General features: G+C 40.3%; 1 protein-coding gene and 1 long non-coding RNA gene across 2 annotated transcripts; one reads left to right on the plus strand and one right to left on the minus strand.

Moving 5' to 3' along the window:
- Nucleotides 1-1,771: 1,771 nt before the first annotated feature.
- LOC119721856 (coiled-coil domain-containing protein 77-like) lies at nucleotides 1,772-14,418 on the plus strand (the record flags this gene model as incomplete). The annotated part of the gene is made up of 4 exons (XM_038191798.1): nucleotides 1,772-1,956; nucleotides 7,334-7,553; nucleotides 10,946-11,098; nucleotides 12,071-14,418. Coding segments are annotated over 4 exons (705 nt in total), but the record flags the coding sequence as incomplete, so codon positions are not given.
- Nucleotides 14,419-16,036: 1,618 nt separating this feature from the next.
- LOC119721857 lies at nucleotides 16,037-21,445 on the minus strand. The gene is made up of 2 exons (XR_005270322.1): nucleotides 21,387-21,445; nucleotides 16,037-19,024 (listed from the first exon to the last, which is right to left on the minus strand). It is a non-coding gene; the product is annotated as an uncharacterized LOC119721857 (long non-coding RNA).
- Between the last annotated feature and the right edge of the window lie 2,761 nt (nucleotides 21,446-24,206).

Below are 24,206 nucleotides of genomic sequence, written 5' to 3' on the forward strand. Positions count from 1 at the left end.
ATAGTCTGGCACCATCCTATTCAATAGTTTATAAAATACTGTCAGGGAACATGACTAAAATGACTTCCTCGTGAATAAAAATCCATATTCCACAGGAAGCTGAGATTGTATTTGCAATGTTTCATTGGCCCATGATCAGGGGTAATAATAATGTAAAGCACTTTGATCTTAGTTATTTTAGAAACCACAGTCTTTCCACACTAGTATATTGGCAACACATCTTGCCAAAATAACATGGAGGCATATGCAGTGTGTGCTTGCTGAAATTACATGAGTCAATTGACTAATAAAACCAAATTAGGTTTTGTCCATCACCGATGTATAAACACTGTATTCTCAGTGTGTTTCCTCCCGAGTGAAAGTTGGAAAAAAATCACTCCGGTGGGACTCGAACCCACGACCTCCTGCTTTCTATTGCAGATGTCTTACCATCTTATGAAGTTAATGTAGTACCCGCTGCTATGTACATCAGATTCGAACCAGCAACTGATCCCGTTAGCTCGGTGGTCAAGTGGTAAGACATCTGCACTAGAAAGCAGGAGGTCATGGGTTCGACCGGAGTGATTTTTTTCAACTTTAGGGAATGACAGCCTAAAGCATCCTGTAAATCGTGGCTCCTGGTGTGCGACATTTTAAAAAAAAAATGGTATTTTTCCAACGCTGGTCGGCCGACCAGCAATGTCTGGTTTTTTTTTTCCAGAGGGTGAAATATTGGGTTTAAAGCCGAAGTGCCAAGCAGACCACAGAACAACAGAACACGGAGGAATGCACAACACAGAGTTACTGCTAACACAAAAGGTAGGTAGAGATTACATACCGGTATGGTTGAGGCAAAGGGTGGTTGATAAAACATTGCAAAGCCAACACTCCTCAGATCTCATACCAACCATATCAGGCCCATTTTTAGTATTTGTTGGTCAGATAAACTAGTGGATCATAGTATTAATACAATGTATGTCAAATCAGGTTTTGCCCTTCATTGATGTATAAACACTGAATACTCAGTGTGTTACCTCCTGAGTAAAAGTTGGAAAAAATCACTCGTTGGGACTCGAACCCACAACCTCCTGCTTTCTAGTGCAGATGTTTTACCACTTGACCACTGAGCTAATGGGATCGGTTGGCTGGCTCGAATCTGATGTATTGGTACATGGCAGCGGGCATCGCATTAACTATTTATAAGGTCTATGGGATTTTAATTTTTTTTTAAGCATTAATATGGTTAAGGTTTGTGACTCATGATCAGAGGGTCAGGGTCCGAATCTAGTTGCCGGTATATGTGTGTCCTTGGGCAAGCCACTTCACCCCCACTTGCCTCTCTCCACCCAGGAGTATAAATAGGTACCGATATTAGCTGGGAAGTAACCTGCAATGGACTGGCATCCTATCCAGGGGGGATAAAAAAATATCCTCGGTCGTTTCATGCCTTTGAAACCGGAGATGTATTGGCTAATGACAGACTTTACTTACTTTCATAGTATTAATAGTAAATATATATATCTGTTGCAGCTTTTGGTAGGTGTGTTGATAATTCCTTGATCAGCTGATGAAATTACCTGTAGTTACTCCCCTGAGAAGTGAGTTTAGTTACATACGTTATCCCAGTAAAGTTGCTTCAATCACGATAATTGATCAGATCATCTCCAAAAGGGTGGTTTCTTTTGTCCGAGTCTGTACCAGCAGGTTGATCCTGTTACCATCCATCAATATTTTCCAATCCTCATTTCAGTCCAACAGCGCCCAGCCCAAAGCTGTCCATCCTGATTCAGACCAGCAGCAGGCAGAGCCAGAGAGTCTGTTGCTACAGATTGAAGCTCTACAATCTCAGATGAAGGAACAAGCTGAGCTATCTAGAGAGCAGACGGAAGCCTTGCTGGAGGATCGTAGGGTCAGGATGGAAGAGATGCAGACTGTGATTGAGAGAGATCGCTCCAAGATTCACTCCCTCAATGAAAAGTAGGAACTCCCTTCATTGATTCCTTATAATCTTAAATGAACTTGACAAAGGTGCCCAGTGGCATAGCTAATGATAGGGGAGGAGGATGAGGGGCATGGACCCCTCTGCTCAAAGACTGCCTCCTACTAGAAACTGAGGTCCCTTTAGGGCCCTCCAGCAACTTGGACCCCAGTTACATCCTTGAAGGTACCAATAAAGATAAATGCACATGTGTGCAGTTTGGACAACGGGCAGGGGTTTCAAATAGATTATATTACCTGGTGTTTGTGTTGTTGCATGAATTGGCAAAACATTTCTAAATATGTGGAGTGCCCTGGCCTCATGGTCTGGAGCATTGAACTCGTTGTCTGCGGGTAATTCTACAGGTTGTGGGTTCGAGTCCAGCCTGGGGTTATGGTGCATGTTCCCTTTGGCAAGACACTTTGTCACTCATTGCTTCGCCCCACCCAGGAGTAAATGGGTACCTGTGAGAACAGAGATCGCAATTGTGATTGATTTTAGCTACCTTGCGTCGAAATGACTACACCGAGCTGTATGGGCTTTATTCAGGAGTCGACTATATTAAATTGAAAGCGAGGTAAAATCTTCATATTTGGAACTTGCAAAGAGAAATTAAAGCAGTGACATAAAATTAATTACAAATTAATACCAGTCTGCTTTAATGAAAATTTAAATTTGTTGTTAAACATACCCTAATGTTTTTAAGCCACATTTAAAATAAAAATTGAAAGTGAGGCTAGAATGCAAAAATAGTCTGGCACCATCCTATTCAATAGTTTATAAAATACTGTCAGGGAACATGACTAAAATGACTTCCTCGTGAATAAAAATCCATATTCCACAGGAAGCTGAGATTGTATTTGCAATGTTTCATTGGCCCAATGATCAGGGGTAATAATAATGTAAAGCACTTTGATCTTAGTTATTTTAGAAACCACAGTCTTTCCACACTGTATATTGGCAACACATCTTGCCAAAATAACATGGAGGCATATGCAGTGTGTGCTTGCTGAAATTACATGAGTCAATTGACTAATAAAACCAAATTAGGTTTTGTCCATCACCGATGTATAAACACTGTATTCTCAGTGTGTTTCCTCCCGAGTGAAAGTTGGAAAAAAATCACTCCGGTGGGACTCGAACCCACGACCTCCTGCTTTCTATTGCAGATGTCTTACCATCTTATGAATAGTTAATGTAGTACCCTGCTATGTACATCAGATTCGAACCAGCCAACTGATCCCGTTAGCTCGGTGGTCAGTGGTAAGACATCTGCACTAGAAAGCAGGAGGTCATGGGTTCGACCGGATGATTTTTTTCACTTTAGGGAATGACAGCCTAAAGCATCCTGTAAAATCGTGGCTCCTGGTGTGCTGACATTTAAAAAAAAAAAATGGTATTTTTCCAACGCTGGTCGGCCGACCAGCAATGGAGAAACTGTTTTTTAAAACTACTCCTAATTTTCATAATTAGTTATTCTGTGTTTTCTGTGCAATTGTTACACACCTTTGAAGGGTACAAGCCTACTAGACTGCTCTCTGATCTTACAATCCCCAAAGTCTATTCGCATGGGGTCTGTGAACCAGCTACAAGAACATGAATGCTTGAACATCTACAAGCCAAAACGTGAAACAGTCATTTTAACATATTTGCTAAAACATACTAATCTCCAAATCCATTTATTTGATTATTGCAGCAAAAGCAAATGTTGTACATGCCCTTTAACAATATTATAGCACACTAATCCCAGATGCACTTATTTTGACATTGCAGCAAAAGCAAATGTTGACATTCCTAACGTTCAGTTTGGCTGTTACTTGTAAATGGAAAATCAATTGATGACAATACAAAAATTGATTGTCTGAGTACTGTGTTTTGAGCCATTTCTACTACAGCAACAAAGTTGATGAATAATTTCGACTCATCAAAGTAACTAGTGACTAACTGATATGTTTTATCAGATTAAATCACCTGTGATTATAACTACAATTACATACACTGTTGAATTGCCCAAAATGTACGTACACTGCGGACTGCCCCCATTTAACATTATTAGAGTAAACCTAGTCAAGTTCCTTGTATTGGGTATTTTAAGTTCAACAGTTCTTCAAGTTGTCCTAAATGTCTCATCCTTTCCAAACAAGCAAACAACTCAGGAATGCCATGGATAAGCCAGTTCGGTATTTCAACTGCTTATGTGCACAACGATATGGGTCACCGGTCATTCGGGATAGTAGAACGATCAAAGTGCATGAATGCGGGTGCGCAACGCTTGTGTGTAAATTACCACCAAGTGGTCGGCGCGTAACATCGCCTAACATCGTCAGCAATGTTATCCAAATGACCTCAGGTCATTGAAATACAGAACTGGTTTATTACAATGAATTACAGTCGGGCATTAGAAGACTTTTGACCAACTTTGAACATTGCATTTATTCTGGCAAACAATTATATATCTGCACACACTGTCCATCAATTTCAAGGTATATGAAGTGTACCTGTAATTTCCAAGACGTCTCATGTTTTCTTCTTACTTGCCTGTCTGGTTTTTTTTTCTCCAGAGGGTGAAATATTGGGTTTAAAAGCCGAGTGCAAGCAGACCACAGAACAACAGAACACGGAGGAATGCACAACACAGAGTTACTGCTAACACAAAAGGTAGGTAGAGATTACATACCGGTATGGTTGAGGCAAAGGGTGGTTGATAAAACATTGCAAAGCCAACACTCCTCAGATCTCATACCACCATATCAGGCCCATTTTTAGTATTTGTTGGTCAGATAAACTAGTGGATCATAGTATTAATACAATGTATGTCAAATCAGGTTTTGCCCTTCATTGATGTATAAACACTGAATACTCAGTGTGTTACCTCCTGAGTAAAAGTTGGAAAAAATCACTCGGTTGGGACTCGAACCCACAACCTCCTGCTTTCTAGTGCAGATGTTTTACCACTTGACCACTGAGCTAATGGATCGGTTGGCTGGCTCGAATCTGATGTATTGGTACATGGCAGCGGGCATCGCATTAACTATTTATAAGGTCTATGGGATTTTAAGTTTTTTTTAAGCATTAATATGGTTAAGGTTTGTGACTCATGATCAGAGGGTCAGGGGTCCGAATCTAGTTGCCGGTTATATGTGTGTCCTTGGGCAAGCCACTTCACCCCCACTTGCCTCTCTCCACCCAGGAGTATAAATGGTACCGATATTAGCTGGGAAGTAACCTGCAATGGACTGGCATCCTATCCAGGGGGGATAAAAAATATCCTCGGTCGTTTCATGCCTTTGAAACCGGAGATGTATTGGCTAATGACAGACTTTACTTACTTTCATAGTATTAATAGTAAATATATATATCTGTTGCAGCTTTTGGTAGGTGTGTTGATAATTCCTTGATCAGCTGATGAAATTACCTGTAGTTACTCCCCTGAGAAGTGAGTTTAGTTACATACGTTATCATACGTTATCCAGTAAAGTTGCTTCAATCACGATAATTGATCAGATCATCTCCAAAATGGTGGTTTCTTTTGTCCGAGTCTGTACCAGCAGGTTGATCCTGTTACCATCCATCAATATTTTCCAATCCTCATTTCAGTCCAACAGCGCCCAGCCCAAAGCTGTCCATCCTGATTCAGACCAGCAGCAGGCAGAGCCAGAGAGTCTGTTGCTACAGATTGAAGCTCTACAATCTCAGATGAAGGAACAAGCTGAGCTATCTAGAGAGCAGACGGAAGCCTTGCTGGAGGATCGTAGGGTCAGGATGGAAGAGATGCAGACTGTGATTGAGAGAGATCGCTCCAAGATTCACTCCCTCAATGAAAAGTAGGAACTCCCTTCATTGATTCCTTATAATCTTAAATGAACTTGACAAAGGTGCCCAGTGGCATAGCTAATGATAGGGGAGGAGGATGAGGGGCATGGACCCCTCTGCTCAAAGACTGCCTCCTACTAGAAACTGAGGTCCCTTTAGGGCCCTCCAGCAACTTGGACCCCAGTTACATCCTTGAAGGTACCAATAAAGATAAATGCACATGTGTGCAGTTTGGACAACGGGCAGGGGTTTCAAATAGATTATATTACCTGGTGTTTGTGTTGTTGCATGAATTGGCAAAACATTTCTAAATATGTGGAGTGCCCTGGCCTCATGGTCTGGAGCATTGAACTCGTTGTCTGTGGGTAATTCTACAGGTTGTGGGTTCGAGTCCAGCCTGGGGTTATGGTGCATGTTCCCTTTGGCAAGACACTTTGTCACTCATTGCTTCGCCCCACCCAGGAGTAAATGGGTACCTGTGAGAACAGAGATCGCAATTGTGATTGATTTTAGCTACCTTGCGTCGAAATGACTACACCGAGCTGTATGGGCTTTATTCAGGAGTCGACTATATTAAATTGAAAGCGAGGTAAAATCTTCATATTTGGAACTTGCAAAGAGAAATTAAAGCAGTGACATAAAATTAATTACAAATTAATACCAGTCTGCTTTAATGAAAATTTAAATTTGTTGTTAAACATACCCTAATGTTTTTAAGCCACATTTAAAATAAAAATTGAAAGTGAGGCTAGAATGCAAAAATAGTCTGGCACCATCCTATTCAATAGTTTATAAAATACTGTCAGGGAACATGACTAAAATGACTTTCTCGTGAATAAAAATCCATATTCCACAGGAAGCTGAGATTGTATTTGCAATGTTTCATTGGCCCAATGATCAGGGGTAATAATAATGTAAAGCACTTTGATCTTAGTTATTTTAGAAACCACAGTCTTTCCACACTAGTATGTTGGCAACACATCTTGCCAAAATAACATGGAGGCATATGCAGTGTGTGCTTGCTGAAATTACATGAGTCAATTGACTAATAAAACCAAATTAGGTTTTGTCCATCACCGATGTATAAACACTGTATTCTCAGTGTGTTTCCTCCCGAGTGAAAGTTGGAAAAAAATCACTCCGGTGGGACTCGAACCCACGACCTCCTGCTTTCTATTGCAGATGTCTTACCATCTTATGAATAGTTAATGTAGTACCCGCTGCTATGTACATCAGATTCGAACCAGCCAACTGATCCCGTTAGCTCGGTGGTCAAGTGGTAAGACATCTGCACTAGAAAGCAGGAGGGTCATGGGTTTGACCGGAGTGATTTTTTTCAACTTTCACTCGGGAGGTAACACAGAGAGTATACAGTGTTTATATGTCGGTGAAGGGCAAAACCTATTTGATTTACATCACCCCGACGCAAAATGAAATGAAATCTTATGAATGACTAATAAGACACTTACCGTTCTTTAAACAAAAGTAGAATGTGTATCCTTTATTCAGCTACCTTGTTCAACCATCATACATCACTTGTCATGGACATTCTTCTGTTAATAGGTTACATCGTACACAGCAGATGTTGTATGACAGCACTAAGGACTATCTAGAGCTGAAGTATGAAGGACGATCTCAGGAGCGAGTCTGGATGGCAGAGAAGGACCGTCTACTACAGGAGCTGGATCGATGTAAGGAACAACTAGATGTCTCCAAAGATGACGTCTTAGTCATCTCAGATCATGCACTGGAAGAGAGACAAACACAGAACTTGGAAATTGAGGTGGGCATTATAGAGAAGCTTCCTGCACAAAGAAATCATTTCAAGTTAAATACAATACAATAATGATCATTTTCAAGCAAATTCGTTTGAATTGCTTTAAAAAAAGAACTAACTTTTCCATTCAGAAATCATTTTTTTTTCAAAAGTTAGCAAAACAAAAGAATCTTGTTACAAAGTCACAACTGAATGGCCCCCTCAAAAGCTGCAATCAAACTATTGGGGTAATCGCACATAAGGAGCATTTTGGACTTTGGCAGATCTACTTTATTCAGTGTTGTACAAATGATACTGAATGATTGCAACGTGGTGGTTTTAGTCTGACGATCTCTTCCATGCAAAATCTTGAGGAAGGCGAGGAGAGCATAGAAGACAAATTTCACCGGCAGTTGTTGTACGAAAAAGACGGCAGGCCTAATGCCAAACTTTTTCCAGTTCCACCTACCATGCGTTAGTGGACTTGTTGTCTTGGACTTTTTCCTTGACTTTCTCCGTGTCTCAAGTAAGATGTGAATTTCTTTAATTACGAGTCAGAAACTCCAACCCTAATTCGGGCTTTTTAATCTTATGGAAACACTGAACATTTTTCACATCGTAAAATTTCATTTGGATCTACATGTACATGTAAAAGAAAAAAAGGAGGCGATGTCCAGAAATTGAACACGAAGTTTATTGTACATATAGTACGTATGTGTACTTGCGGCGCAGCCCAGATTTCGGACACAGAATTTTGGCCGGCCTATTTTCAGATTTTTTCCCCATAGGCCAGTTTCATCCCTGTATGGTCTGTGACTTGAAACATAGATGAGTTTGTGAACAGAACGGGACAAAAAAAACACAGAACCGGGCCTGCGGATCTCGATTTCAAATAAAAGTTGCTGAATCATGTTGCTGAATCATGTTTTGAATTGGGCCTGAATTGAGACACATTCTCATTGAGCCGATTGCAGCTACGCGGTGTCATGCACTGATACGATGAATTAAGGCAACTGCGCGCACGTTTGCATCGTGTCAACGCTTGTGCGTGCTTCGCCAAATAAAAAAGCGAACTACTAACAGAAATTTCCAACGATGCGTCTGAAGACCTTCTTTTGTTGATTTCTTCAAAACGACAGCATGTCAGAAAGAATAATTTCAGAGAGAATTTAGTACTGTCAACCAACCAAGTATGTTTTTCAACGATAATTACATCAGTTACTTTTTGGATAGCTGCAAATGATGGACTGTAGCTTAAAATGACTAGAGACTTAACTTACTGTACAGAATGTACACTGCTGGGTGCGTCCATTTTTGTGCACAAACCTATGGAGAGCTCAGAATTTTTTACTGCTTTTGGGCAATTCCACGGTAACGGAAGGACGTTTTCGCTCATTAAACAAAATTTCAAATGTGCCTATCACAGCCACTGTTATTAGTTACAGCAAGCAAATGTCACAATGGTATTGCTATAATGCTACCTTCAATTTCCACACTTTTGGGGGCATGCATACCTCTCGTTAATGAATTATGAATATTAATGAGGTCGGTAACGGAAGGACGGTAAAACGGACGAGGGTTTTCCAACTTACACGCGTTTTGCATAAACTCTGTGAATTTTATGGGGCAATTATATTTCAAAGGTAGGAAATGGAATCCCTGCGGCTTTATCTATACTATACCACCTTTCATTTGACTTTAAGTGTTTCGGTGATATAATTACAATGTCTTAAGTGGATTATAATTTGGTAGCGGAAGGACGGTAACGGAAGGACAAAAGGTTTACTCAATTATAGCATGAATAAAATGTGAATTTACACTAATTATACAAGTGAAATAAATTGCTGAAATGTGTAACTGAATGTGAAATCAACAATATGCAGACCTGGCATAAATAATTATACCCAAGAAACTATTGAGATAAAGATAGAAGCCTGCTAATTAATGATAACAAATGAAAAATGAAAACAACCAAAAACACATAATTCACGAACACAAGACAACTACAGAAATGGACTTCAAACCCATCACCTTAATCCTTAAAAGTTTTAAATACACAGTATTTGAGCACTTGAGTATATTGGTTACATGTTCACCAACAACTTTTAATAATAACACCAGTAGGTTCAGTGGTTTACCTAAAGGGTGGGGGGGGGGGGGGGGCAGGGGCGACCAGCTTACATGTACATTAAAAACATCTACAGGTAGAACTGATGGCTTCAGAATCATTGTGCTTTAAAAAATGTTTTAGGTGTTGCTTTTAATTGAACTCTAAATTCAGTGTTTGAAATCAAATTTTAATGATTTAGAGTATTAACAATAATTATCTTATAAACATCCAGCCTGAAGTTGTTAACTTAATTTGTCAAAAATTGCACCTCACATGTCTTACACATGTAAATTGTATGAAAGTGCCCAATAGCACTGGTACTTTCTGCCATCTCATTTTTTACTTAATTTGCTTCTGGAATGGCTTCACAGAAATTGTATCTTTCTCTATTGTCCATGAATGGTGATAGCAGCAACTTAATGATTTGATTTTCTGCAACAACTCCATACATGTATGAGTACCGGTACATTGTCATACATGTACATTGTACATGTACATGTTATACATATGCCTGTGCCATCCTTTGTAATGAACACCTTGCCCTGCTCATACCAGCTTTGTGAAGGTGGGTCACATGAATGTCCTTTCAATGCGCATTATACATGCATGTAGTTGCAGTGATTTTCATTTTTCAAACATGAGCACAAATGTCGTTACATTTGATAAAAATAACATTTGTCCTTCCGTTACCGTCCTTCCGTTACCAATTTGGTAACGGAAGGACGGGATTTAATTAATTGTAATTAAAAAACGATACGTACAGCAGTGTCAGTTATAATGTCATATTGAAGGCCTACCTAAACTTGCTTTGCACAATAACTTTCATTGCATTCATACTGCAAGTTTTGAAAATAAATTAAAAATATGTATTTTTTCGGTAACGGAAGGACATTTTCGAAGGCTGAAATATTAGAAGTCACTGAAGCGAAACAAATTACGCAAAACGTAAAAAAAAAAGGTCCAGTCAGTTTTTCATGACCTATACTTTCTCATGACAGAAACTGATGGCATGAGTACATATTTGTGTGTGTGTATTGGTAGAATACTGTCATATCACTATTTATCACATTTTTAGGATTAAAACAGGATTATTATGTAATCCTATTTTGTTGGTACCAAAATGTATCAAAAATAGAATTCCGACTTCAAATTCCCTTCAGTGGATTGTTCTGATTGCTATCGAAAAGTGAACAAAATAAACTCTGATATTCAAACAGTACCAACTGCTCATGCAAAGTTTAAGCCATTTCTGATCTATTGCCGAAACCTGTTTCTAGTACCATTCATTCTTGTGGTTATTTATCCACAGGATAAGACGGAAAAGCTTGCTAAGCGTTTACACCTGATGAACCAGCGGTATGAGGCCATGGAGAAGCGACGGAATCTGGAGATAGAAGGTTTCAAGAATGATACCCGAATCTTGAGAAACCAACTCAAGGATGTTGAGAAGCAACTCTACAAGGTGGAGTATTGTCTGTTCATGTCAGTCATGTTGTTAGTTTGCATTTGTCCGTTGCTGTTTTCTACTTTCCTATGTTGGTCAGCTATAGTGCAGTTCATGCAGATCGTGGTGCGGACACTGCGAACAAGTACCCCAAAGGCTGGGTCATGCTTAGCCCCATATGTGGCCATTTTACTGGACTACCTCCATAAATAAAGGCCACACTTCCACCATGTACAAAAACATGTCGAACTTTTATATTTGTTTTATATAACTGACACATAGATCCTTGTCATTTGATATTTGAACTTTTATTTCAATATAAAATTGGTTGAAAATGTATTTTTCTCTTCCAAACCACCCCTTCACGAAAATGTTTGAACCCAACGCTGGCTACGTGCAATGCTAAACGCGCACACCAGCATGCATTTGCATACAACTGCGTCATGGAACAAGAATGATCCTAACTGTTCAATAGTATTTCCCATTCCCCATAGGCGAATGGGACTTTTTGAGCCCCGGCGTGAATGGGAGCAATAACGAATGCCACATGATGTGAGTTCCACCAATCAAATGACAACGATCTGTATGTCGATTATATAAAGTAAAATGGTGCATTCCATGAAACGTGCTCTTGACTAAATCAAGAAGCAGATTCTGTTAGTGAGATGTTATGTCATCTTAGTCCATAATGATGTTGTCACTGAAATCAAGATTGCAAGGACATCATTGCAGGGATGTAGTCGAGTCCATCACTAGTCCCTGCAAGTCCACCACAAGTCCTCCAACACCAATTTAACTCACAAGCTATTCAAATGAGCTTTGACAAAGGCATCCAGTGTATCTTGTGCCTGGACTTGTGATGGACTCACGAATTACTTGTGTCTGGACTTGTGGTGGACTTGTGAATGGAATCAACTACATCCCTAGCCCTGGATCATTGTCAGTGCTTTGTAATGTAAACCCTTCTTGTTTTGTTGCCATGCTGAACAGGTGACAGTGGGTGTTGGGGAAGATGGTGATATGTTCATGCTGCATAATATTCATCAGACAGCTAAGAGATCAAAGAAGATGCAGAGTGAGCTACTTCAACTCAAGGCTCTGATCTATGGCGTGGAAACAGACCTCAGGAATCTCTAGTAATACACACAATCACCCCTCACTGTGTCTCCACATTTGATCAAATGACTTATAACTTTGGGAAGCCTCATTCTCTGTTTGAAGATGCATAGGATCTTGTGATATTTGTGCCTTTTGGGTTTTTTTTTTTGAAGCAAAAACAAAATTGCTCCAAATCTTAAGTTAGATCCATAACAACTTACCTGTTGAAGTTATAGCTGAGTGGATACTGTACATCTTGAGAATACAGGGAAACCTTATCAAACTTTCAATCAAATTGGACATAGGACTTCGTTGCTATTGTCTTTCCCACAAAGGCCTATGCATAAACATTTTATTGTGCCAAGTGAATAGAAAAAGTGAACCTTTTTGCCACCCTGGGTCAAAAATCTGATATTCACAAGAACAGTGCATGTATGTCTGATGTTATTAATAATTGACTTGTCTGACAACTTAAGATTAGAAACAGTTGGAGGAGATCCTATAAATCCACCGATGCTAGCATGCTGATAGTTCAGCTGCTGTATTCGCTGTTCTTGTGAACGATTTCAAACATTTAGAGAAAAAGGCTCCTTTTTGTTCATGTGCTACGTGAGAACTGATGTCACTTTGTCACTTTAGTACGAATGGCCGGTTGTTCTGCGTAGAATAGTAACAGTACTAACATAACAATGCCCACATGTACAGTTACTTTGGTTACTTAAAACTGGAGAGAGTTTGTTGTATTTGTTATCTCACAGGAACCTTGACATGAAAAGGCTCCATTATATTGTGGGGGCAATGTATACTGCCAAAATAGTCAATGTTTTGAAATTGAATCTGTTTAAAATGGAGGCAATAACTACTGAAATTGCATGCCAGTATGTTCAGATGTTATTGAAGTAATGCTTGTGCAGCTCACATATGGGTTTACTGCGCACAGCAAAGACTTCTCAAATGCGATACTTTGGGTACACTATGGTAAGGCCCAAGGAGGACACAAAGTGGACATCGCTTTTCTGCTGTCAGAAGAGCAGATAACAGAAGTATGGCCATTTTCCGACAATACATTTTTCATTTTGTAACTTTGTGATGTGGAAGCTCTTTAAGGGGGAACGCCTAAAAAACCCTGTTAACCTACACTCAAAGAAAAATGAAACGGTGCTTATTTTTCTCAGAAGCACCGTTTCATTTTCCTTTTAACCAAAAGCAGAATACAAATGGTAGTTACCAAAGGTTCGTTTTGCTTTTCTGGTTCTAAGAAATGAGAAAAGCAAAAAACAAAAATATACATTTTGGGTAGCACAAAAGCAGGAAATGGAAACGTCAGAAACGGTTTGATCTGATTTTTGAACAAGAGAAAAGCAGATGTCCACTTTTTCTCCCTCCAGCAAGGGAGGAAAAGCAAAATCTGCATTTCAGGTAGCATAAAAGCACTACAGTGGATTTTATTAAACAGTAAATTCTGCATTTATGGTAGCACAAAGGCGGGAAAGCAGAACAAAATGAACCATTCAAAAAATACTCAATCTGCTATTCTGACAGCAGAAACGCAGATGTCCACGTTTTGTCCTCGATGACTACATGAACAGTCCTGTTCATTTCAGAATGGTAAATAGTGCCCTCTTCTCACCATCTAGTTTGCAAGTTGTCCTTCAATACCCATTTGTTGTTCCAAACATTTGTGTCAAGCTTGTTATTCCAATTAACTATGCACAAAAAGTACATGTATTGGGGTCATGTCCTGCATGTTGTTCTAATGTAGGAGAGATGTACAAAGTAGTGTATGCAATGAAGTCACATGTATTCTACCATACAATCTTATATTGGTGTCCAATATCAATAGGTCTCATTCAAATGACGTCATTTCCTACAGACCAGCCACATGCATCAACATTTTGAGCATCAACTGAATAACGCACATCGGCTGTGTCGTATTTCAAACACATTTCAAGCAAGAAGCGCGTGTGTTTGGAACATTTTTAACACTGCGCAATGCGTGCTTGATTGCGTAAAATAAGCAATCAAGAGATGACCGTCATTGAGTGAGCCCTATTGATATGCTTGGCAGTAAGGATTGAACAGAGAGATTATTTTATGCAACTGTTAATATCTTTTGGAATTTTTGCAGTGAAATACTTTTTAAAATAAGTTGGCTATTTTAAGGACTTTATTTTTATGGTGAAGGATTTTGGAATTAAATGTAGAATATTAAAAGGATCTATGCAAGCTTTCAGAACAAATTTGTGATTGGCATTCAAGCGCTTTATTTTGTGTGTTCCATGAGTGTGAGTGGGTTTAACAATTCATCTTCCAGCACACTTCATGCACAGTTACGTGCACGCTGTCGTCACGTTTCAGCTTTCATCTACCACATACGTACGTGCAGCAAGCGTCTTGCGTTGTGTGGTGCAGTGTGGCCCATTATGGGATAATAACACTGTTGTTGCCATCAGGCATGCAATTTTTCCTTGGATCTGCTGATTTCCTTCTTTCTTTTCTTCTCATGAATGCCATTACAATTTTTGAAAAATACTGTACAAAGGCTTGTGTGGTTTGGAATTTCCTCCTTTTCTTGTAAATTTTGAGTTGCATGCCTGTTTCATGTATCAACCTATCAGTATAAGAATTCAAATTTGGTTGAAGATAAGCACATATGTACAACATACATGTCTGTTAGTTTGTTACACACAGTGCCACCGTGTTGAATGTTTTGACCAATCAAGAAATCACTAATAGAAGCCACAGTTGAGCCAATACCAGGCATGTATGCACGAGGGGGGGGGGGGGGGTAAAGACACCAGACCAACATATAATTGGGTAAGACTTGCAGTTTGACAAACTCAAGGAAGGGGGGGGGGGCTTGATTACATTAGTCTCTGGATGGCACTATTATGTCATTTTTATTCAGTTGAAGCATCATGGTTGCAGGTAATCTTTTAAAGGCAGTGGTGAAAGTAATAGATGAGCCAAATTACTTCACAAAAATATTCAGCAAAAATGTGGATTTTATTTCTTTGTGTGTGTGTGTGGGGGGGGGGGCGGTTTGCATATGCAGACCTTGATGCCCCTACAAGCCTGTCTAGGTACCAACCTCATAAATATTGCCACATTGCCTATCCCTAATCTATACAATTCAATGTCATGAATGTCAACTGATCAATCTCATGAGCTTCAACTTGAAACAATGTACATAGACCTTCCCAAGACTAGACTGGGGCAACTACCATTGAGCTCTTAATTATACAAATATCAGCTGCTTCAAGTTGAGTGGTAAAACTAGCCTCCTGGGTAGTCCGAGGATCAAACGATCATGTTTACAGAGCCTCACTACGAATGTCTGATATATCCGAACATGCAAATTGTATGCGACCCCACGGGCCAGCCAATCAAAGTTGAGTTTAGATATGTTGACACTAGGGCTGGTTGACCTACGACAGTTGACCCATGTAAAGGGACATAACATGAAATAGCTAGATGGGCGTTTCGAGAAAAAAAAGTGTAGTAAAATTGTTGAACAAAATTGTAAGAAATCTATAAGTTTTAACTTCCTTTGACTTTTGGACCAAAAGTTTAGATTTTTTGACCGAAGAGGTATTTATGAATGGAAATAAATATGTGCTTGGCCGGTATTCTACACTTTGTTTAAGACCGGTTGAGTCTGGATGCTGATAACGACCCTTGCCTTTGGCTCCGGTCAGTATCATCATCCAGACTCCAAGCCGGTGTTGAACAGTGTTTAATATCGACCAACAAGCACACACATTTATTCCCTCATTGAAAAGATTACGATTTCAACTCGAGTCTTTTCTAGTTGAGTCTCAATGACAACTTAAATAATGGAGATATTAAACGCACAAGTGCAAGTCTCACATAATGTTATTTCACTCTTAGGGCCACTGGACATAACATACTAGTAGTACATACGTTACAGAATTCATATATTACATGTACATGCACTCTGTGAAAAGCAAGTCACAATGTGCAACATAAATTGTACCAGACAATAATTCAAACAATCACTCGTTCATTTTTAAAAAGCACATTGTTTGTACTCAGAACCTCTATCTTGACCGAAGAAAATAGACTTAAAACAACTAAATTACTGAACATAATCACAGCATCCATGCATGGGAAGTAGGATAATTTGTACAAAATATAACCATACATTGTTACAATAAACCAAATCTATTCTCACAAAAACATGTGTACATTCATTAGTTTACAGTTTTCGCAGTTAGCAAAAGAATAACTTGGACTACTTTATTGCAACAATTGCAGTTTCTGTAGGACCATGTCAAATAAATAAAGCTACCAGCATAACTGAAATAAAGAATTCAACAAACGCTCCGCCCCCCCCCCCCCCATTTTCCCATTTCTTGTCTTAGGTCCTTTAGTATCAATGTTGACTTTTTCCATCTCAAATGTCTGAAAGCTCAGTTATTAATTCATAAATTGCACAATTTTGTAAAAGTAAATGAATATACATAAACAAGTAAAACCATACAATATTTAAACCTTTTTTTTACATTTTGCATAGCAGAAATGATTTCTTTTAAACATAATTTACTGAAACCATTTCCCTATGTGATCACTTTTTTATATAATAAACATCATTTGAAATATATTGTCCAACACAATTAAACTAATAAAGACTTTAAGTATATCGTTTAAACAGGAGGCCTTTTTTTTTTATACAAACCAACATATTTGTCAATATGATTGATGTGTATAGCTAACCTACATTCCACCTGTATTTCTGATTAATGAAATTAATAACAAAAAAGTGATCATTTTATGATCTTTATATTTATCTTAAATGTTTGTGGCAAAGTTGCAAATCACAAGCTAGCAAAGTAAATATCAAACCCTACATCATGTGCCATATACGAAAACCAAACTATAACAGCACAGAAACTAGACACAACTTATCTCTGGATAGCTATACACAATAGGATACAAGCAAAACAATTCTAGCTTTCTCACTCAAAAAGTGCTGGACTTTAGCCCCTTCTTAAAAATATATACGTATATATATCATGGATATTAATGTCCTAAAGAAAAATCTACCTATACTATATTCTGAGTTGTTGAAAAAGTTGGGTTCAATGTGTTAATAACAGTGGTTCAACAGCAAAACTGAATGCGCTTAATACCACATTTTGACTGTTTACCGAGACACAAATGAACAATAGGATGGAAGCTTCCAAGAAGTTACATAAGTTAAATATGAACCAGAGTACGTGGATGTGCAGAAACCATGTCAGATGTTGACAATCATGCCGCATCAATCAAGCATGCAGGGACTTGTCTTGTTTTCCTTAAACTTTGCAAAAGCAAGAGAAGAAAACAACGCCCTTACTTGTTCATTGTTATAGTCATAAAGCAATGTGATTGGTCAGGTCAATGACAAAAATGTTTCAGATGTCACTGGGCATATGGAAGATGTTCATATAAAGCTAGAATAAATGCAGTAAGCAAAGCTTTGTCTTGCATAGATCAATGTGCACCTCCACATTCTCATGAGTCACACTTCATATGCCTTCTAGCAGTGTTGCAGTACTCATACTCATACTCCAGTACATTTCGTACTCATGGAAATGTACTTGACTACACCACTGCCTTTTAAGTACAATGTATGCTAATATTGACTGCAATGAGTGGTACAATCAAACGATACCATTGCAAGGTGATCCATACCATATTGTAAGTATATTCTCAAGGAAGAGTGGAGGGAAAATATAGCACTCCACGGATCACTAAGTGAAACTCTTTTTACTGTACCACACGTTAGAACAGTCAATATTTACTTTGTATAAACACCTCACCTACAGATACACCGGACAGCTGATTATATACTCCTAATGCAAGACAATATTTATTCAATTTGTGTGTACTGAAATTCACTTGTTATTGCACTTCTGCAATCTTCCCCTTGACAAAATGTTCACACTGGTGTTGCGCTATCAAGAAATGGTCTGCAAGAGCACCCACATCAACACAGACCTCCAGTTGCAGTGATGTAGTTCTTTAGTTGCTGTGCTTTTAGCACTTTGGGTCATGGACTAGTCTTTTGGACAATAGGCGGTAGTACAGTAACAACAAGTGAAGCTTAAAGCATTATTCATACTTGCATAGGTTTGTCTGGGAAGCAAAAGCAGCTACCCTGCACACACGGCACACGCATGAGGCACGTAAACCAGTCAGTGCTACCAGGACAGAAGTACCCCATAATTAGCTCTGAAACCCTGAGCTATGCAACAATTGCACATGCAAGTCGGGTTGCTAGTGGTACCACACTGCAACCTTCAAGAATGACAGTATATACGCATTTCATGGGAGGGATGTTCCATGGAATTCCAATGAATTTCTTCCAATGGAACTAATGAATTATGTATGGGTGTAACAGAACAAATACAACATGGTTCATTTCGGGTAAGTAGTGTATTACTTGTCCACGTTAGGAGGTATGGTAGTCCACATCAGCCCACCTTGGCACCAGTGATTTCACACTACCTCCTCTCACTCAGTGTAACTTGCCACTACTATTTCTCTGATCATGTTGCAATTTGTACAATACCATCAGCTGACACAATCTATGGGTGAGATGTTTAAGAGACTGGGCTCATGAAGAGCCAGTGCACATGCCTGAGGCTTAATGGCTTGTTACACCAGCGTGGAATTGACCACATCATGAGTCCGAGGTGTCGATATTGCCTGCGGTGCTGAAGGTCTAAGGTAGGTTGGGTGACTTTGTTGCGTCGTGTGCTGAAGACTGAACTGACGGGGTTGCTGCCGGTGCGGTTCTTTCTGGGGAGGGGCATTAATTGTGGCGTTGATTTCCAGGGTCTGTGTACAGGCAGAAATGCAAAGAAAATTATTGTTAAAAAGATTACTTTTTGTTCCAAAATTTCATATTGCAATTCTCAGGCAATTGGGCATGTTTCCAAGTGCATAAACAAAACCTGGAAATGTACATGTACATGCATTTTAATAGCATTCAGGTAAAATGCAACAACATTTTCCACATGAAATCCTCTGTATTACAAAAATACATGACCAATGCACAAACACAAAAACACGTATTTCAAGAAGCAATTAGGAAGAAACTACATTACTGCCATAGAGCTACACTGAATTACTAGAGTGCTGACTCGATGTACAAAGTGATGGCTGATGGGCGCATCCATGTTTGTGCACAAACCTATGGAAAACTCAAACTTTTGTACGGCTATTTGTATCTGCGTTTGTATTCCATACAGGTGTGCTATCAAAGCCGATACACTCAAACTGAAATGCACAGTAAATTGAGTGTTTCATTTGCTCTGCGAAAATGTGTGCGCATATCTGCTGCAGCTGATTTTTGCCGTGACGTTTTTTAACCGTCATAATGCGCTTAACTTGCTTGCGTACATGTATGTAGCACTTGCACGTTGCATTTAGAGTACACTTTCAAAATGCAATCCATCTAATTTCATTATGTTCTACAAACACGAACGTGAATTCAAAATGGCTGTGAGCAAGATGGTATAAAGTATCTCCATCCCAAGCTGGAGATATGATCCCAATTTCAGACCAAAGACCCAGGCAGGGGTAGCTTCCACCGCCGGTGACACAAGTTTCACCTCCCCCTTACCCCCCCCCCCTTCCCTCCCCGATAGACGTCACACGGAAAAAAGGTTACAGTTACTTAACAAAAACTTCGATGAAAACCGGCGTCTTCTCTCTTCGCAGCATTCAAAAGCTCCCTGTGGCAGAAAAAAAGAGCAAGTATACATTGTAAATTCAATATCCAATTTTCTGACATCACGTCCTGTCATCAAACCTCCAATACATTTCCATTTTATCAACAAGTACTGTATGTCCAACTTGCCATCTCAAACTCCAAAGATATACCCCAAGGTCTACCTCCACGTTAAAATCCAGCAAGCCCATTCAAATGCAAGGAAGCGCATCAAAACAGAGACGTTTTGCAAGGAGAAACATTACTCATTTACCTGTGGGAGATGAATGCTGCACTTGGACGACCTTACTTCTGTGCCCTTCATCTTCAATCTGCACACACAGAAAAGAGAAAACTGGGAAGAAACAAAAAGTGTTAGTGAAATGTCAAAACTCTGCATCTTTGAACATTCAACGAAGACGAACGGAACTGAAACAAGGGGTGAACACAGTGGGCCCGGACAAATAGGGAGACGAAACAGACAGACATGAACAGAACGCAACAAAACAGCCGGCAACCCACCACACACACTTTCACAACGGTCGTCCTGGGGCTAAGACCTGCAAAGAGGACATATCTCCATCCCAAGCTGGAGATATGATCCCAATTTCAGACCAAAGACCCAGGCAGGGGTAGCTTCCACCGCCGGTGACACAAGTTTCACCTCCCCTTACCCCCCCCCCCTTCCCTCCCCGATAGACGTCACACGGAAAAAAGGTTACAGTTACTTAACAAAAACTTCGATGAAAACCGGCGTCTTCTCTCTTCGCAGCATTCAAAAGCTCCCTGTGGCAGAAAAAAAGAGCAAGTATACATTGTAAATTCAATATCCCAATTTTCTGACATCACGTCCTGTCATCAAACCTCCAATACATTTCCATTTTATCAACAAGTACTGTATGTCCAACTTGCCATCTCAAACTCCAAAGATATACCCCAAGGTCTACCTCCACGTTAAAATCCAGCAAGCCCATTCAAATGCAAGGAAGCGCATCAAAACAGAGACGTTTTGCAAGGAGAAACATTACTCATTTACCTGTGGGAGATGAATGCTGCACTTGGACGACCTTACTTCTGTGCCCTTCATCTTCAATCTGCACACAAAAAAGAGAAAACTGGGAAGAAACAAAAGTGTTAGTGAAATGTCAAAACTCTGCATCTTTGAACATTCAACGAAGACGAACGGAACTGAAACAAGGGGTGAACACAGTGGGCCCGGACAAATAGGGAGACGAAACAGACAGACATGAACAGAACGCAACAAAACAGCCGGCAACCCACCACACACACTTTCACAACGGTCGTCCTGGGGCTAAGACCTGCAAAGAGGACATATCTCCATCCCAAGCTGGAGATATGATCCCAATTTCAGACCAAAGACCCAGGCAGGGGTAGCTTCCACCGCCGGTGACACAAGTTTCACCTCCCCCTTACCCCCCCCCCCTTCCCTCCCCGATAGACGTCACACGGAAAAAAGGTTACAGTTACTTAACAAAAACTTCGATGAAAACCGGCGTCTTCTCTCTTCGCAGCATTCAAAAGCTCCCTGTGGCAGAAAAAAAGAGCAAGTATACATTGTAAATTCAATATCCCAATTTTCTGACATCACGTCCTGTCATCAAACCTCCAATACATTTCCATTTTATCAACAAGTACTGTATGTCCAACTTGCCATCTCAAACTCCAAAGATATACCCCAAGGTCTACCTCCACGTTAAAATCCAGCAAGCCCATTCAAATGCAAGGAAGCGCATCAAAACAGAGACGTTTTGCAAGGAGAAACATTACTCATTTACCTGTGGGAGATGAATGCTGCACTTGGACGACCTTACTTCTGTGCCCTTCATCTTCAATCTGCACACACAGAAAAGAGAAAACTGGGAAGAAACAAAAAGTGTTAGTGAAATGTCAAAACTCTGCATCTTTGAACATTCAACGAAGACGAACGGAACTGAAACAAGGGGTGAACACAGTGGGCCCGGACAAATAGGGAGACGAAACAGACAGACATGAACAGAACGCAACAAAACAGCCGGCAACCCACCACACACACTTTCACAACGGTCGTCCTGGGGCTAAGACCTGCAAAGAGGACATATCTCCATCCCAAGCTGGAGATATGATCCCAATTTCAGACCAAAGACCCAGGCAGGGGTAGCTTCCACCGCCGGTGACACAAGTTTCACCTCCCCCTTACCCCCCCCCCCTTCCCTCCCCGATAGACGTCACACGGAAAAAAGGTTACAGTTACTTAACAAAAACTTCGATGAAAACCGGCGTCTTCTCTCTTCGCAGCATTCAAAAGCTCCCTGTGGCAGAAAAAAAGAGCAAGTATACATTGTAAATTCAATATCCAAATTTTCTGACATCACGTCCTGTCATCAAACCTCCAATACATTTCCATTTTATCAACAAGTACTGTATGTCCAACTTGCCATCTCAAACTCCAAAGATATACCCCAAGGTCTACCTCCACGTTAAAATCCAGCAAGCCCATTCAAATGCAAGGAAGCGCATCAAAACAGAGACGTTTTGCAAGGAGAAACATTACTCATTTACCTGTGGGAGATGAATGCTGCACTTGGACGACCTTACTTCTGTGCCCTTCATCTTCAATCTGCACACACAGAAAAGAGAAAACTGGGAAGAAACAAAAAGTGTTAGTGAAATGTCAAAACTCTGCATCTTTGAACATTCAACGAAGACGAACGGAACTGAAACAAGGGGTGAACACAGTGGGCCCGGACAAATAGGGAGACGAAACAGACAGACATGAACAGAACGCAACAAAACAGCCGGCAACCCACCACACACACTTTCACAACGGTCGTCCTGGGGCTAAGACCTGCAAAGAGGACATATCTCCATCCCAAGCTGGAGATATGATCCCAATTTCAGACCAAAGACCCAGGCAGGGGTAGCTTCCACCGCCGGTGACACAAGTTTCACCTCCCCCTTACCCCCCCCCCTTCCCTCCCCGATAGACGTCACACGGAAAAAAGGTTACAGTTACTTAACAAAAACTTCGATGAAAACCGGCGTCTTCTCTCTTCGCAGCATTCAAAAGCTCCCTGTGGCAGAAAAAAAGAGCAAGTATACATTGTAAATTCAATATCCCAATTTTCTGACATCACGTCCTGTCATCAAACCTCCAATACATTTCCATTTTATCAACAAGTACTGTATGTCCAACTTGCCATCTCAAACTCCAAAGATATACCCCAAGGTCTACCTCCACGTTAAAATCCAGCAAGCCCATTCAAATGCAAGGAAGCGCATCAAAACAGAGACGTTTTGCAAGGAGAAACATTACTCATTTACCTGTGGGAGATGAATGCTGCACTTGGACGACCTTACTTCTGTGCCCTTCATCTTCAATCTGCACACACAGAAAAGAGAAAACTGGGAAGAAACAAAAAGTGTTAGTGAAATGTCAAAACTCTGCATCTTTGAACATTCAACGAAGACGAACGGAACTGAAACAAGGGGTGAACACAGTGGGCCCGGACAAATAGGGAGACGAAACAGACAGACATGAACAGAACGCAACAAAACAGCCGGCAACCCACCACACACACTTTCACAACGGTCGTCCTGGGGCTAAGACCTGCAAAGAGGACATATCTCCATCCCAAGCTGGAGATATGATCCCAATTTCAGACCAAAGACCCAGGCAGGGGTAGCTTCCACCGCCGGTGACACAAGTTTCACCTCCCCCTTACCCCCCCTTCCCTCCCCGATAGACGTCACACGGAAAAAAGGTTACAGTTACTTAACAAAAACTTCGATGAAAACCGGCGTCTTCTCTCTTCGCAGCATTCAAAAGCTCCCTGTGGCAGAAAAAAAGAGCAAGTATACATTGTAAATTCAATATCCAAATTTTCTGACATCACGTCCTGTCATCAAACCTCCAATACATTTCCATTTTATCAACAAGTACTGTATGTCCAACTTGCCATCTCAAACTCCAAAGATATACCCCAAGGTCTACCTCCACGTTAAAATCCAGCAAGCCCATTCAAATGCAAGGAAGCGCATCAAAACAGAGACGTTTTGCAAGGAGAAACATTACTCATTTACCTGTGGGAGATGAATGCTGCACTTGGACGACCTTACTTCTGTGCCCTTCATCTTCAATCTGCACACACAGAAAAGAGAAAACTGGGAAGAAACAAAAAGTGTTAGTGAAATGTCAAAACTCTGCATCTTTGAACATTCAACGAAGACGAACGGAACTGAAACAAGGGGTGAACACAGTGGGCCCGGACAAATAGGGAGACGAAACAGACAGACATGAACAGAACGCAA

Source organism: Patiria miniata, unplaced genomic scaffold (assembly GCF_015706575.1).
Source record: "Patiria miniata isolate m_02_andy unplaced genomic scaffold, ASM1570657v1 HiC_scaffold_14, whole genome shotgun sequence".
NCBI classification, from domain to species: domain Eukaryota; kingdom Metazoa; phylum Echinodermata; class Asteroidea; order Valvatida; family Asterinidae; genus Patiria; species Patiria miniata.